Consider the following 17,278-nt stretch of genomic DNA (forward strand, 5'->3'; position numbering starts at 1 on the left):
AAATACTGTTAAAATAAGGAATGTGAAATTCCTCAGTACCCCCTGAGAGCTAGCCAATCAGGAAGAGAGACTGAACTTTTAACATAATGAGAGAGAAAAAGTATATATTGCCAATGTAATATCCCATACCGGCTCATCTTGGCCCCTCCCAGGTACTTTATACCTGGGAGTCTTTCTTCTTTGTCTCTTTTCTTCCTAAATAAACTTTTCTTTCAAAGACAAGATTTGCCTCTCTCTGCTTACTTACTCCAAAAGTCTGTGAATTCCTTTCTATGGTTTCGCGAGACAAGAACTCATGGTAAAGCGGCAGCAGTTGTTACACACGCCGGCATCAATATGAAGTTCAGAATTCAATGACTTGTTCAAAGGCAGATTTTGGCAATTATGCCTTTACGGTGTACGGTAACCATACACCGGGGAAACATGTTTATAATGCAGGTGTCTCAGTTCCACTCTAGACCCACTACTTTTTTGCACACATAAATAGGGATGAAGAAAGGCGAGTAGTTGTGGGCAAGGCTAGAAGGGCTCTAAGATTGCTGAGCTCAGTGTGAATATCTGAGTTCACACATTCATTCAACAGATATTTATTATTGAGCAACTACAGGGAGTTTCATATTTGCATGGTCTAATATGCATGGATTTCTATTACTATGGTTTAATGCGGTAACACCAGTTCCCTAACAACATGATTCAAGTTTCAGTTACCACAGTATATTAACTATGAGTGAGTGAATAAATTATAAACCTGCTACTTTGTCCACAAGTCACTGATAACAACAATGTGCATAATGATCTGTGAGTCACATCACTTCTTGCGATGTCTGCTGTGATGGGTCGAGGCACATCTGTTATTCAGTTCACACACAGACAGCAAAGCAAAGCATGCAGCTGTTGCCATCACTGTCTCCCACCGATAACCCACCTGACTTTTCACTGAAATGGATAATCCAAAGAAGGAATTTGCCAACAAAGGTAAAAGTGCAGTATAGGAATCAAATGTGACAACTCTGAAAGTGAAATTCAAACTGAAAGTGAGCACACAGAAGATAGAGCTGATTGTGGGAAGGACCCTTTGAGCAATGGCAGATATGCAGCCAGGGGAACTTGGTAAAGGTGAGCAGGATGAACGTCAGAAGTCAAGGCAGTAATCAAGTTGTTCTAGAAGAAGTAACAGCGGCAAAACTTCACGTTAAAAGAACTCTCGTAGGTGTTTCCTAACACCGAAAGTGTGAAGGATAAAAGATTGAAAGCTGATCCAAACTTAAAAAGGAATATGACAGTATGCCAAGGCATATAAAAGATGCTTGCTCAGTATATAAGTTATACGACTGACAAGAAAAAGTCAAGAACTATAAAAACTATTCTTCTCCTACAAATAAAATAAACAAACACTAACTTTTAATGTTTGTAACATAATGCAATGTAATGCTAATGTTTTCAGTAGCAGTACACTAAACAGATTCATTTTACCATGTTTTTCGTTTCTCTATGTATTTATAACCAACTCAGAAAATTTTAAAGTTTTGACAAGAAAATGAAAGTCACAGAACAATGTTTGTTCCCACTGGTTACAAGATGTCATTCTGATGGCCTTGTGCTACCAAGAAATTAAGGAAGCTCCCTGTCACATACCTAGTGTTAGAAAATACAGTCCATGCTGTCTCGATGGTCTTAAATCAAACAAGTTAATCCTAAATCTGTAATTAATTGCTTTGTGTTTAGGGACTTCCCTGGTGGCACAAGGGGTTAAGACGCAACCTATGAAGCTGTCTGCAGCCACTGATCCCTGGCCGGCCAGGGAGCTACCCACATGGTGCAGCAGACCTCTCCTGTCTCGCCTGCTGCTTCCCTCAGCAGTGTATTTCAGTTGATCTGCCTGTTCTGCTCCCCACTCTATCTCTGGTGAATCCTCTCACCCCCATACCTCTGGCCTGTACCCCAACTCTTGTATGCATAAATAAATAAATCTTTTTTTTTTTTAAGATTATTTATTTACACAAGCACTGGGTATAGTCAGAAGCGTGGGAGGGTGAGAGAATTCACCAGAGCCAGAGCAGAACAGGCAGAGTGACAAAGCACACTGCTGAGGGGAGCAGCGGGTGGCAGGAGAGGTCTGCGCGCCATGTGGGACCCTCGCCGGTGTCTGAGGATCTAACCGGGCACTGCAGAGACTGCGGGCAGCTTCGCAACCCAGCACTCAACTGCTGTGCCACCGGGGAGGCCCAATAAATAAATCTTTTAAAAGAATTGTTTTGTGTTTAATGGGGCCTGCTAGCATAGTTCAGAGAACCCATAAAAGAACTAGGGGAATTGTGGAAAGTAAATTTGGTAAGGGGTGATGGAGAGACAAACTGGTGAAGGGCTGGCTAACTGGGGGGAAGCACCACATCTGAGGAGAATGCAAATCTCCCCAGTCGAGCAAGTCTGCTTCCTAGGCTCCAGACGCAGGGTAAGGAGTGGCTCTGGGCTGTTTAATTGGCTGCCAACAGTTCAGTGGTAATGCCAGATACATATTAATTGCCATCAGAATGCAGAGATACAGGTTATATTCCCTTCTCAAAAATAACACAGAAACTAGAAATGCTAACAAGTGCCACCTCAGCCAACTTGTATGAATAAGTTTTTTTTAAAACCAGTGCAAAGTGTTTGTGTGTAAATATCTACATCTCCAAAGCCAGGGGCATGCAAACAAGCATCTGTGAAAATATTAGTTGTTAAGAAATCAAATCATCAGAGTATATGAAATGACACTGCTGGTTCTATGTGTGGGCCATGATTTTGGGTTGCTTTTTCATCACAAAATATATTTAGATTTTGAAATTTATGGCCCCTATTAAGAAAGATGTGGGGCTATGTCATATGCATATGGATGAACCTAGAAATAGTTAAAACAATGGCTCCTCAGTCCAACCTTTGCCTTAAACAGAAAAAAAAAGAGGGTGACTTTAATTTAGGGAGGCCAGCTCTCTAGCTCTACAGTCAGATTCCTGCCTCACAACAATAGCCAACATTTATTGAGCAGTTTCTGTGTGCTGGGCACAATGCTGAGTGCTTACATAGGAAGTACTATCTCTTTAAATCCCCACAGATCCATGAAATAGTTGCTCTTATGATTACCATTTGCAGATGCAGGAACAAGCTCACCTTCTTTGTTTAGTTAACCTCAGCTTACCATGAGGTAGTTGGTATTTGAAATCCAGTCATCTGACCTGACATCCTGAACCAGTTAGCTTAAATGGTCTTTACCGAATATTTAACGTAGGCCCCAAAATGAGGTAACCAGGGTCCCCGCCCCCTAGAGGAACACAGAGTCCAGATTTCTGTGGACAACTCCTAATTTTTAAATAACTTTACTATGCAATCCCTGTTTTCCAGCTGAGAAAACTCAAGGCACAAAGTTCAATGGTTTCCCAAGTTTGCAGAGTTTGCAATCGGTGAAAGGATTCAACGCACACGTGTATCTCTTTCTTTAGACACAGAACTATGTCTAATTAGAACTATATTCTCTGTAAGCAGGTGCTGGATTTTTGAATAGGACTTGACTACGTCAAGTCTCTGACCTGAAATCAACTGGATCAAGGCATTTCTGGAATCCATTTAAATCATCAGTAAGAATTTCACATTCCCCAGTCTTTCTGTGATTTACATCAAGAGTTCAGCAGCATTCACAAGACAGTCTTACTAGGAAGAGGCCAGTGGTGACTCAACTCACCGAGTGCCGTTCTGGAACTGCACTGAACTTCCACAGCAACAGACATGGAGCAGAGCAGCCTGAGGAAGATGCCTGCGCCGCGGGAGCTGACAAGTGGCAGGACTGCTGCTCTGGGAAGGGAGGGAGGAGGTGAGCCTGCTGTCCTCCTCTTACTTTACTGGCCACATTCCCCACACAGTCTTTCAAGAAAAATGGATCTGAAAAACAGTATGATTCTCACCACAGCTCCTTAGCCAGTTTCCAGAGGTTTTCAGCATAGCAGGCAGCTGCTTCCCCAATTCAGCTCTGTTCCCTGCTCCTGGCCGAGTGGCCCTGTGCAGACTCCACCCAGCCAGCACACACCACTGACGCTCTTGAGTTGTGGCCAAAGCTTCTTAGGTGTGAAGCAGGTGGAGCAGCCTTTCCAAGCCAGGGGCAGAGCTAGTTTGCTACACAAAAGGGCCAATTTAAGAGATGGGATTACTTTCTTCATTCCACCCTCTGAAAGCAGTTAACTTTCCAGATGTTGACTATTTCACTGGCCTCTTTTTCTTTCTCTGCTCAGCTGAAAAGGCCTTAACTCTAGAAAGATGGAGGACTTGGAAGCCTGAGGAAGGGAGGCTGGAAGATTTCTTAGTCTTACCATCCAGCTAGCTGCTGGTGTTTGGAATTCCAGCACTGAAGTGTTAGTCTGCCTTTTTTTTTTTTTTTTTTTTTTTTTATTTGAAGAGAGTAAACAAAGTCATTCACACTTTAGAGTTAATTCTTCAGCTGGTAAGCTGGAATTTGTTGGCTCCCTTCAGCCAGGAAATACCTGCTTAAATTGGCCTTTAGGTGGAAAAAAAACATTCAAACAGGGGTGGCTTAGGGAAGCAAACCTTCTAATTTCTCCATTTTTTATGATAGTACAAAGTCAAGAAACTGGGTCTCCCCACTGGGAGAAATGAATCTCTCTCTTCTCTCGACTTCTGAACTAGGAAATCTGAACTAGGAAACTAGGAAATCTAATGCCAACAGCAGGAGCTATTAAACGTTTTCCTTGGTATTTCAGTTGAAAGCTGAAAATTAAGAGGATTTTTATTTTTCATTATATGTATAACATTTATGCAACTATACTTAAGAACTCTGGATTTTTATGTATGCTGCAATTTTCTATTTGTTTTGATGTTTGCCATATACATTTGGAGCCAAGGGACAAGTACTTGTATTCATATATTGATTGATTAGTTCATAGATGAAGCCCAGACATTAAAATTTCTCCTAACAACTATTGATGATCATTGCTATTCAGTTATTATGGTTCTGTTTCCCAGTCCTGCCTGTTGCTACTCAAATCAGATGCTGTGGTCACCACGGTAACCAACTACTCTTTCTCCTTGTTATTTATTTTATTAGACTTGTGCTAGATAAATTCTATGATTTTCTAAAATAACTCAAATAGGAATCAATCAAGCTTCCCTAAGATGGGAGTCATTTCAGTATAAATATTCTATTTAAAAAATCAATTTGTTTGTTCATCAGAAAGAAGTTATCACCAGGAAAACAGAACTAAGGGTTTGAATCTGCTCAACTGCTTGAGATTTAAAACATTTTCAGAGTGGTTTTATAGATAAACTGGGATTATCATTAACTCTTCTAAGTAATCTTAACAGAATGTTGTGTTGATGGTCCTGAAAACTGTGGGAGTCTCAGAGGTTTTAGGCAGGGTCATAACAGTTTGAATCTGTTTAAACCACACCTCTGGGTGTGGAAGTGCAATTTTCTATTTGGATTCCGTCCCCCCACCCCAGCACACATACACAAACAACACACTCACCAAAAAAATTTGGAAAAAAAAAGTCAAAAAAATCTTTAGGAGCATTGCTTTGCTCATTTATTTTACAATTAGCCATTAAAGCTGCCAGTCATGGCTCTAGGTGACAAGGGAGCATGCTGGAATCCCTGAGGCAGCAACATAGAATCCAGGCAGGAAAACATCATCAATCAAACCTTTCAGAAGGATGAAAGCTGTACAGTCACTGACTGTCTCTGCCAAGCTCAGTTATTTGACCACCATTTCCAGGCCAGGCAGTGACAAGGGGATGCTGATTGCTAGGGCAAGTCGATTCTTTCAGACCCTATGAGATAGCACATCTGCCTTAGGATTGAAACAAGGGGGGGTGGAAATTGTGTGAATTGTACAGGGACTATAATCAAGATGAAAATGCAGACATTGTGCAAAAATGAAAAATGATGGAAAAAATATAAAAATTAAAAAAAACAACAGTGCAATAAAGAGATTTCATCAAAATTCCTCTCCCTTTCCTCTTTCTTTAGGCATTTTGAATTTATTGCTCATTTGGGCTCCTTGAAACAGTCAGCACTGACCTCTGCAAAGGAACAATTTCTCCCTGCTCTCAAATGTCTATCTTGGCTATGACAGTGGTTTTGCCTCATCCTTCTCACCTATGACTCTCCAACCATTGCAAAATAATTCTACTATATTAAGTAGAGAATTTAAATCTGCTCAACTACTTTGAGATTTAAACATGCTTTAAAGACTCTCCATACCCTCCACTCACTGAGAATGAGATGCCCCTTTAGGGGCCTCCCCGGTGGCGCAGCTGTTGAGCGCTGAGCTACGAAGCTGCCCGCAGCCTCTGCAGCGCAGGTTTGATCCCCGGCCGCCGGGCCGCCGCCGGGCCGGCGAGGGTCCCACATGGCCTGCAGACCTCTCCTGCCACCCGCTGCTCCCCTCAACAGTGTACTTCGTCAGTCTGCCTGTTCTGTTCCCCGCTCTGGCTCTGGTGAATTCTCTCACCCTCCCGTGCTTCTGACTGTACCCAGCGCTTGTATTAAAAAAAAAAAAAAGAGAGAGAGAGAGAGATGCCCCTTTAAAGCTTGCTTCCCTAGCCTCTGCATCGATAATCTCACTCACCATGATCAACCAATCAAGTTATTTCTTGACTGAGATTGTCTTGGAACTGACTTTGAGTGTAACATTGATTTGTAAGCCACAAAGGATCCTCTGAATAGACTGAAGTGAGCCAAGACTGTAGTGAGGAGAGGTGACTCTTCTTGCCATTCAGCTGGTCCTGCTGTTATAGGGCAGCCCCGATATTGAACGGGTTGCCTGGCTGTGGGTCCTCACCCACTTGCTTACAAGGGACTTATTAATACTCCACTGCAGGCACACACAAAAGGTTAATAAAAGGTTTATTTACAAGGGAAAAGGAAATAAGGAAAATGTACAACTCAGGGAGAAAATAGGGAAATAAAGTCTTTAATGCGTCCTACCCGATCCACCGACCTGGAAACCCAAAAAGCAATCTCCAAGCTGGCTGGACACTGCGAGCTGGCGGAGAGTCAAAATGGGGGCCCCTCCAAAGCCCACGTGTCTGGCTTTATACCAACCTGGCTGCTTAACCCCACCCTCAGGTCCCAGCCACCTTCCCTTTGGTGGTGATGGGATTTGGAGTTCCCAGTGTCTTTGGCTTTGGCCTGGGGTGGGGGTGGAGTCCACAAAGCCTGTATGGAAGTAGCTTTAGGACATCCTTTTCCCCCTAACAATTCCCCCCTTTCACTTTATGCCACCATTTCCATGGTGATGAAGATCGAATATATGGATGTTGGGATGCAGTCTCAGATGAGCATTTTTACCAGGTTTCAGTGTGAAAGAAAACCAGTCCCTCCCCCTAACACTTCCTCATCTTCCACTGCCTGCTACTCTGGCTAACATGATGTGTAGAGATGAGGTTTACAGGGAAACTCCATGGAAACCAGTACAACAGCCTCTGGACTGCAAGTAATGCAAACACTGACATCTGGAAGGTGATTGTCATTTACTCCCTTTGCACCTCTGTCGGCTGCTGCTTATTCCCCAGAAGCTCCCAAGATCTCTTTGTGGACTTTCCAGAGCTCCATGGTACCTATTCTAATCAAAAGTCTTTCCAAGTCTAATGCCTTCCACGAGGAAGGGGGAGAGGGTGGGGAATGGGCTATAAGACTATCAGATTTAAGGATTGATCTCAAGTGTAAGACTAGGGAGAGTGGAGACGAGGTTCCAGTCTCAGCTTGGCCAAATCCAACTGGACGATTTTTGTAAAATCACTGACATTTAGTATTCTCATCTGTCAAACTGCATTTATCATGAGATCAAACAAGACAAAGCAGTAAAGTTAAAAATTTACTACAAATATTATATGTCACACAACCATTATACAGCTGAAGACACATTACTGTTTTGAAAAAGCTTCAGTGAAAATCATGGTTTTCAAAGTCTCTGCTGAAGGACCCCACGGTGGTGCTATGATCTGAGCTAGAAACCGCAGCCTCAAACCTTGACTTTTCATCCAATCAGGCATCAGATCTCACTCATCTCTCTAGTCTGTATGTCCCACCTCGTCATCGTCATCGCTGCCACTGGTTTGAATGAGGCTTTCTCTGAATTGGCTCCTGTCTGCTCATGTCACCGTCCCTCAATGCATCAGCCCAGCAGTCTGAGAACTCTTTCCAAATTGGTCACCTGAGGTTGGTCCTCTGTTAAAATCTTTTGCTGACTTCACAACTATAGCATGGGGGACATTACTCCACCAACTTGCTCTCCTGACAGCTTCACTTGTCATTGAACTGGGTGACTTTGACAGACAGCCCTCTCTTCCTTTGCATTCACTCCATTCACTGCTTCTAGAACATGCCCGAATACTGCTGCTTCTGGGAATTCTTCTCAACTTTGGAGAGTTACTGACCACCCTACTACTCCCATAGAACCTGAAGCACATATAACCTTTCTCAGAATACCATGCAATATTTTGGATCCTTGTTTAGGTCAAGGAAACACAGGCATAGCCCAGTGTAGCATTTCTGTAGGCCCAGTTTAAATGAATCACAAAAGACTCAGCATAAATCCCCAGACATATCTGACAGCTCTGGGGCAGGGAGCCATCTCTACCCAACTTGCAGCAATGGCCTATGTCTGCTGGCAACACCCTTGGCTTAATCTTGAATCACAAACTCCTCCTCCACAAAACAGATTCAGTTCCTGGGAACCTAGCTGGTTCCTCCACTTTAGCTAACTTAAAACCAAACCGAACAGGGACTTCAGAGCCTGTGTCCCAGTGACAAAGTACCTGGTTGTCTTTCTCAAGAATAAATTAAAGTCTTTTGCCCTGGTTTTCCCTTTTTCCTTCTGTAATGTAGGCATAATCATTATAACTTACATGTAGTAGCTTTCAGTGTACTCTACCATAATCTCTGAAAAAATCATTTTAGGCAATACTAGGTTAGACACAGTTCCACCCAGGAGAGAGGTGTGTACATTTGCAAAGCATATCTTTCTCATGGATCAACTTATATTGATCAGCAGTCAATATAAGAAGCTCAGATTCTCCTGATGTTTTGTCCTAGCCTTAGTCACTCACTGCCAGACAGGGTAGTATGAAAAGTAATTCTGTAAATGACTTTAAAAACAAAGTCTAGGGCCTCCCCGGTGGCGCAGCAGGTTGAGCACAGCACTGTGAAGCTGTCTGCAGCCTCTGCAGTGAGGGTTCGTTCCCAGCCGGCAGGTGAGGGTCCCACATGGTGCAGCAGACTTCTCCTGTCTCACCCACTGCTCCCCTCAGCAGTGTATTTCGTCAGTCTGCCTGTTCTGTTTCCTACTCTGCCTCTGGTGAATCTTCTCACCCTCCCTCGCCTCTGGCCTTTACCCCAGGTCTTGTATAAAAATAAAATAAAATAAAAACAAAGCCTAATGTTGGATAACTTTCACTCATATCCAAAGCATAAAGGGAAAGAGGAACTTATTAGACAGCGGTTCCATGTAGCACTTAACCGACAAAGAATCAAATATGAAGGTAAAATTTTCTAGAAAACTACGTCAAATAATAACAACCTCTGAGTGGGACAGTCCAAGGCTTTCTGAATAAGAAACACCCCAGGTGTCCCTGGGATAACCAGTCCTTGACATACAGGACTCTCCCGCCTTCAGTGCCTGTCACTGAGCATTTACAGTCTGGGCCTATAGATACCCAATACTTAGAAGGACTTGTCAAAATTGGGCATCCCCTGGTGGCACAGCGGTTGAGCGCTGGGCTCCGAAGCTGCCTGCAGCCTCTGCAGCATTGGTGTGATCCCTGGCCACCAGCGAGGTCCCACATGGTGCGGCAGGAGAGTTCTGCTGCGCCCGCTGCTCCCCTCAGCAGTGTATTTCGTCAGTCTGCCTGTTCTGTTCCCTGCTCTGTCTCTGGTGAATCCTGTCATCTTCCTGTGCATCTCGCCTGTACCCCAGTTCTTGTATGTATAAATAAATAAATAAATAAATGAATAAATAAATCTTTAAAAAAAAGGACTTATCAAAATTGACTATAAACCACATCATTTTATATGAAGTTATTCAGACTAGCTTAATCAATATTCACCATTCTCTGAGAGTTGAAAAATATAGGATCATCCTTATCAGTGATGATGACAAGAGAACTCAACAGTTGTCAATTTAGGAGAGTTTTCAGGCCTTTATATACCACTTGGGCAAAGAAGGATCAGTAGAATATGTGCACCTGAATAACTGGATGCTTTACGTGAAACTGAGTTGCCCATTTCTATACAGATTCATTTAGTGCTAAATGAACATGCGATTATTACAGTATCTTTATTCAAGAAGGTATCTTTATTTAAGAAGACAGAACATGATACTGATACATTACAGTACAAATCAGGAACCATGACTACTTCTATCAGAAAATGAAATTTTTTTTAAAAAGATTTATTTATTTATTTATACAAGCACTGGGTACAGTCAGAAGCGCAGGAGGGTGTGAGAATTCACCAGAGCCAGAGCGGGGAACAGAGCAGGCAGACTGACAAAGTACACTGCTGAGGGGAGCAGCGGGCGGCAGGAGAGGTCTGCGCGCCATATGGGGCCCTCGCCGGTGGCATGGGATCGAACTGGTGCTGCACGGGCTGCAGGCAGCTTCGCAGCCCAGGGCTCAACTGCTGCACCATCGGGGAGGCCCCAGACAATGGAATTGTTTAATGAAACAAAATCACAAACTTTTTATTAAAATGGAGAGCAACTCTCCTGCCCACCTGTGAGATACCTCTCTTTTTATTTCTTCTTTTCTCCTGTCCTTTTAAATGTAGGAAAAAAATAAAATTGTGGGAGCATTACAAATTTATTATGGAGAAAGAAGACATTTTTAAAGAAATAATATTAAAGTAAAATTGATACTACCAACCAGGGTAAATCATTGCATTTTGGTCATTTCCTTCTATGATTTTTTTAATTTGAAAAAATAAACAAAATAGACAAACCTCTAGCCAGGCTCACAAAGGAAAAAATGGGAGAAAACACATATAAATCGGATCATAAACAAAAGAGGAGAAATCACAACAGACTCAATTGAAATCAAAAGAGTAAACAGAGATTACTATGAACACTTTTACACAAACAAATTCAACAATCTAGAAGAGATGGACAAACTTCTGGAATGATACAATCATCCAAAGCTAGCTAAAGAAGAAATAGAACACCTAAGTAGACTAATTACAAGCAGCAAAATTGAAGCAGTAATCAAAACACTCCTTAAAAACAAAAGCCCAGGACCAAACAGCTTCACAAATGAGTTCGCCCAGACTTCAGTCCGTCTGCCTGTTCTGTTCCCCACTCTGTCTCTGGTGAATCCTCCCACCCCCCACATATCTGGCCTGTACCCCAGCTCTTGTATGCATAAATAAATAAATCTTTAAAAAATACAGTTAAAAACAGCCCTTAACATAGTATTTGTCTGACAATAGTAACAAATGCTAAGTATTTAAGAGTAATTATTGATGTGATTAGTACTTTGTTATTAATTGATATGTATTATTAGTAATTGTTATTATTAATGATTTTATTTTGCAGGTCTGTGACACTGATATCAAGACCCAGGGGCACTTACTAGAATAATTTACATCAAACTGGTGCTTTAAAAATATGTTCATTTAAGAAGAACATTTTATACTTTGGGATGATTCCAGAAGGCATGTACAGGAAGCTCTTTTCTGAACAAGAATCCGATTGTGTGCTTGTTGCAGGACATGTATGAAGTCATGTTTAATCAAAACACGCAATTTCAAGACTGCATTGAAATTGTTTCTAGAGATGTTCTTAAATCTAAATAATCTGCTTTCTCTAAGGTTTAGGTAAGAGTTTATCTCATGGTTCCCAGGGTCTTGATTGAAATTAGTTCCACATGTTAAGGTGACATATAATGGAAAAACCCAAAACCCATGACCCGATATCTCAGAAAATGTTTTTGGGGAAAATGATCCTCACCAACCAAGGTAAGCACTTAGGGTAAGAAAATTCATTTTATAGTATATTGACAATAAACTCCATCCTGAATAAGCTTTAACACTGCAATTTCAATACAGTGAAATGATGGGCATTACAGCTTTGAATTCATTTATCTTATTGTTTAAGAGAGATTGGTATGAGCCCAAGGGCAGTAAAACCAAGACTGCATTAGTCAGACTTAGTGAGAAACTGAGATTTATGCATTCATTATCGTGTGTGCTTTCCTGCAAATTGAATAATCTAAAATAAAAGGAAAACTTAATGATATTTTTCAGGATAAAACTAGGATTTCAAAAATCCAGATGAAAGCTCTTTTATACTTTTATGTTTCATCTGGGGAGAAAAAGGAGGGAGATATGTTCTTTGGACAAGTTTTGTCTGGGTTTGCAAGAGCACAAGCTCATCTGAGGGCATTTGCTCCTCATAACCAAACCATTTTCTGCACAGGAGTGAATGCTGACGAGTACTTGGAAACTGACATCAAATACAACCGGGAGGCCTCCCTGGTGGCGCAGGGGTTAAAGTCTCAGCGCTATCAAGGTATTGTCAGAAGTGAATGCTCCTCAGCCAGGGGGCTAACCCACATGAAGAAGCAGGCCTCTTCTGTCTCACCAGCTGCTTCCCTCAGCAGTGTGTTTCAGTAGATCCACCTGTTCTGCTCCCAACACTGTCTCTGCTCTATCTCTGAGGAGTCCTCTCACTACCTCCCCCGCCCCATACCTCTGGCTTACTCTCCAGTTCTTGTATGCATAAATAAACAAACAAATCTTTTTAAAAATGGCAATCTAAGAAAACAAAGGGCTATGAGTCACTCAAGTCACTCAATAGAAGTTAACAAAGTACATCATCACTTATTACTGTGGATTTTAGCTCTATAGGTTTATTTGTGTTAGCCATCGACCATGCTTAACTGACAGTTCCTTGTAAAAGCAGAGTTTCTCTGCATAAAGATTACCTAGCTGTATTATCTTTTGATTAATTGTCTCTAGAAGAGGAAACTTACTTGCTAGCAGAGAAGTAAGCAAGTAGCTAGTACTCAATACATGTTCAGTTGGAAGGCTGAGAGACTATCCATCCCTACGTCACAGACAATTGCCTAGAACCTCCAACATCTGGTTACACTGGTAGCTGCTCAGGCATTGAGGACTGTCACTATCTCTTTCCTTCTTTCCTGCACTGTTATCTCTTCTTTCCTCCAAGCTAACTATTCCCAGTTTCTGCCATCTTTTCTTGTAACCCACAGCTTTTAGCCTAATCATTCAGGAAACTTCTCTTTTGGTTTTTAAAGCGGGAAAGAGCTCACTTAGCAGAGCAGCTCCTGTGCTATTTGGAGGAAGTCACAGTGAGTTCAGATCTGGGCAACATTCTTTGAGCATAGTGTTATTCGAATTGTAAATCATAGCCTAAAAGAGGGTTGTGATACCGATTTAGTACACCTGAACAGTATTTTTCTTCAAAGAAACAGAATAGAAAAATATCAGAGGATATTGTTCATAGTAGGAGTTTATTTCATGAAATTTTTATTTCAATTGTCAAGTTGTGTGTGTGACTATGTGGTGTTAAGCCTATGCATTGATAAATTTTAGCATATTTGTCATACAGACACACACAACACAAACATACACACACAAACACACACACACACAAAGAGTGCCCACAGGTTGATGGATTTTGTCTAGGTTTTAGCTTCTATTCATCTGATTTTCTTGGTACCTTTGTGAAGGCCTCATCTGCATCAATATAAAGAACAACTTTGTGTAAATGTGTCCTGAGTTGTAAAGTCAATATAGTCTATATTGTGACCTGAATTTCAAAAAAAAAGTTTGACAACTCTAGCCAACTAGAGAGAGTTAGGAACAGAAGGGGAAGGCTATCATAATCAGGCCCCATCAATATATTCTTTGGTTCTTTTAGTTATATCACTTGCAATTTTATAGGAATTATTTTCAAATGTGACTAAGAGCTGCTAACCAGCAACTATTGAGTGAGTTATTAATGACTTTTAATTAATACACAAATTAGCACATTATTAGAGTTTACAAATATTTTAATTTGGTATTGTTACAGGATGGCAAGCTGCCACATGGTGCTTGGCTATACCATGCAGCTTCTGCTCAGGCAGAGAGGTGGAATCCCAAATTTGGGGAGCAAGATGCTTTTAAAAAAAACATTGCTGGGCCTCCCTGGTAGCGCAGCGGTTGAGCGCTGAGTTGCAAAGCTGCCCGCAGCCTCTGCAGCGCCGGTTCAATCCCTCGCCATCGGGTGAGGGTACCACATGGCGCGCAGACCTCTCCTGCCTCCCGCTGCTCCCCTCAGCAGTGTATTTCATCAGTCTGCCTCTTCTGTTCCCCGCTCTGGCTCTGGTGAGTTCTCTCACCCTCACGCGCTTCTGACTGTACCCAGTACTTGTATAAAAATAAAATAAATAAATCTTTAAAAAAAAATAAATAAAAAGCCATTGGATCCTCAATGTTTCCTCGAGCTGGTCGTGAGCATCACTACTATTCTTGCTTATTATGATTAATTTAGCTTAGGTTCACCATTATCCCTTCTACTTTGAATAATTTTGTTAACCCTAAATGATACAAAATGAACAAAGTATTCGGGCTGACATTTCCAATAATTAGGCTTTAAGACAAAGGCACACTTAAAGATAAACCATGCCTGAATATGGATAAGCACATCCCTATTAGCAAAGTATATACAAACATAATCCTCCCCAAGCCCATGATTGTTTTTATAGTGACAACCTTTATTAGCAGTCGGTGTGTTTGACACTGGAAATTGAGTGATTGGGATAAATGAGTCATAATGTAGTTTGCCCTTTTTAAGGGGATTGGAATCTCAGAAGTTAGAGATCTACCCATTTTACAGACGAATAAACTGAGCTCCGAAAGACTGACTGATCAAGATTAGCAAAGGAACCCAAACAACAACTCAGATTCCCACATTCTCTTAATATGCCAGCAAATCACTCTTTGACTCCAGCTATCCCTCAGAACATAGAGGGTGACCAGGAGCAGAAGACTTATAAATGTATGTCTAGTCTCTTATTTTACTTACTATTAGGCTAAAAATTTAAAACGATAGATTTGTTAGGGTAAAAACGGTCAGATATTGACATTTTCACCTGGTTCAATCTAAATAGTTTTAATTTAATAACTCCTTCCTATGCTACTCTGAGACCTTGATTTTCACACAATAAGCAGCACAATTATTAGGAAAACAGACTTGGCCAAAGTGTCCAAATTCAAATCTCAACTCTTACCCTGCCTGACCCTGTAACCTTAGACAGATTACTAATATTTTTTGCCTCTTAGCATTCTCAAAGGGGAACAAATACAACTCCTTGCTTTAATTAATATTATTTAAGCTCAGCATACTAATTAATGAAATGACCTAAGTTAGGGAAACTTTATATACCTGGTACAGTATATATACTGGTACAAGATATATATATATATATATATATATATATATATATATATATATATACAGTATATATACAGTATAGATATTTTGTAGAGACTGAAATTTTAGAAGCTCTTTCTTTGGACAACTAGCTATTTGTATGGCATTTGGCTTTGTATTTTCCAAAGGTTTCCTCAGAGGTCCTATTTCCCTCTGCAAACAACACGGGTTAATAAATAAAACAGAAAGTCTGAAACATCCTACTGACAGAAATCAACTCCGTGTATGATTTGTTGTTGTTATTTCATCTATTTTTGAAAATGTAGCTGCTTTCTAAAGTGCTTGTTTCTTCTCCAGGCTGTTAAACTAAAATACTGCCCTAAAGAAGAAAAAGAAAAAAATCATACAAACTTGAGGAATAGGGTTATTTATCACGAGGTGCAGAGGAAAAAAAAAACAATTTAATGGTAAATCAGAGAGCAACAAAGTAATTCCGATGCAACCTGATGCTTGCTGGTTACTTCTCTATAGATGGCAGTGTTCAATTTACTGAGCATCTGTGCATGACAGAATTTGGGACACTGTGGGTGGTATAATTCTAAGATATCTACGTAACTGGAAAAGCAAAGTTTTGTGTGTGTGTGTGTGTGTGTGTGTGTGTATATACAGCATATATATATATATATATATATATATATATATATATATATGTACAGCATTTTATTAGGTGAAATGGAATGTAAGTTCAAAGTATTATTTTGCAATTGAGTGGTGAGCTCCAAAAACTACCTTTGGTTGGTGAAGGTAAATGTAAAGGTCAAGCCAAGAAAGATGAGTCTTTTAGAATGATAGTGAGACTAAGAGGTTTAGGAGATACCAGATGCAGGAAAGATTCTTCGTGTCCCAGATTTTAGGTGTGGGACCGGAATAAAGTTACTCTTATATCAGATTAAATATTTATGGGATTACATTTACTATATTCCTACAATTTCCTACAGAAATATGAATTCTCATGAAGAAAAAGTGAATGGAACAGAGGAAAATCAGCATATCAGACAAAAAAGGCTGAGTAAGCTTGCTGGGAAATAATCTTTAGTACTGGTGGAATCTATACTTTAAAAAAGTATGCTTTTATTAATGGTATAAATTTTTCCCCCTCTTGGATATATGCCTTTTTCTCCCTTTCTAACAGATATACTTTTTTAAAAAATGCATTTCAGGTAGCAATATATTCAATTCCTTGCCTCAGGAGACATCAGCTGGAAAGGGACAGCAAATAGAAGGTGTGTTTGAGCCCATAACCAAACCCAGCTATTGTTGAATGAACAATTATACAAATAATGAATGGATTAATAAACTCATGATTGGGAATAACATTCTTCTACTCAAATTACTTTGATTTTGGGATTTCAAGTCATATTTGATCATTTATTATTCATTTAAATATTGAACACGGATCATTTAATTATTGAATAGTTTCATTATCCACACATCGTTCTAGGTGTATACATGATCCCATGTTTATGGAATCAGAAAATTCCTACTTATTTAGATCTATCCCTTGTTCATTTGCTGCCTGGAATGGTCTCCTTGCCTGTCCCACCTACTCTCAATTTTCTTATCTGCATATTGAAGGATAGTAACATCTGCTCCATTTATATTGCTGTGTTATGAAGAATGAAAAGTCATGAAATAACTTGGGGAACACAACAATGTTAGTGCGTACACATATATCACAAGCAGGCAGTGGATTGCTGTGAGAAAGAGGAAAGATTCCAGAAGCAGTTAGCCTGGATTGGAACCTGGTGCTTCCAGGCACTCGTGTGCTGACTTGGCAAGATATTTAACCTCTTCAACCCTCA

General features: G+C 40.6%; 1 protein-coding gene across 5 annotated transcripts in view; it reads right to left on the reverse strand.

Moving 5' to 3' along the window:
• LOC119255682 (disks large homolog 2) overlaps positions 1-17,278 on the reverse strand; it is an 811,058-nt gene that overhangs the window by 269,168 nt on the left and 524,612 nt on the right. The window contains exon 1 of one of the 5 annotated variants that reach the window (XM_037523060.1): positions 3,936-4,016. The exons of 3 other annotated variants lie outside the window; for them this stretch is intronic. In XM_037523060.1, the coding sequence (XP_037378957.1) occupies positions 3,936-3,972 (37 nt within the window). In that variant the 5' untranslated portion in view covers positions 3,973-4,016. Of the gene's footprint in view, positions 1-3,715; positions 3,851-3,935; positions 4,017-17,278 lie in introns of those variants that run through there. One more of the 5 variants, XM_037523059.2, reaches the window with a different exon arrangement.

Source organism: Talpa occidentalis, unplaced genomic scaffold (assembly GCF_014898055.3).
Source record: "Talpa occidentalis isolate TD23 unplaced genomic scaffold, MPIMG_talOcc4v2.1 talOcc4.3, whole genome shotgun sequence".
NCBI classification, from domain to species: Eukaryota; Metazoa; Chordata; class Mammalia; order Eulipotyphla; family Talpidae; genus Talpa; species Talpa occidentalis.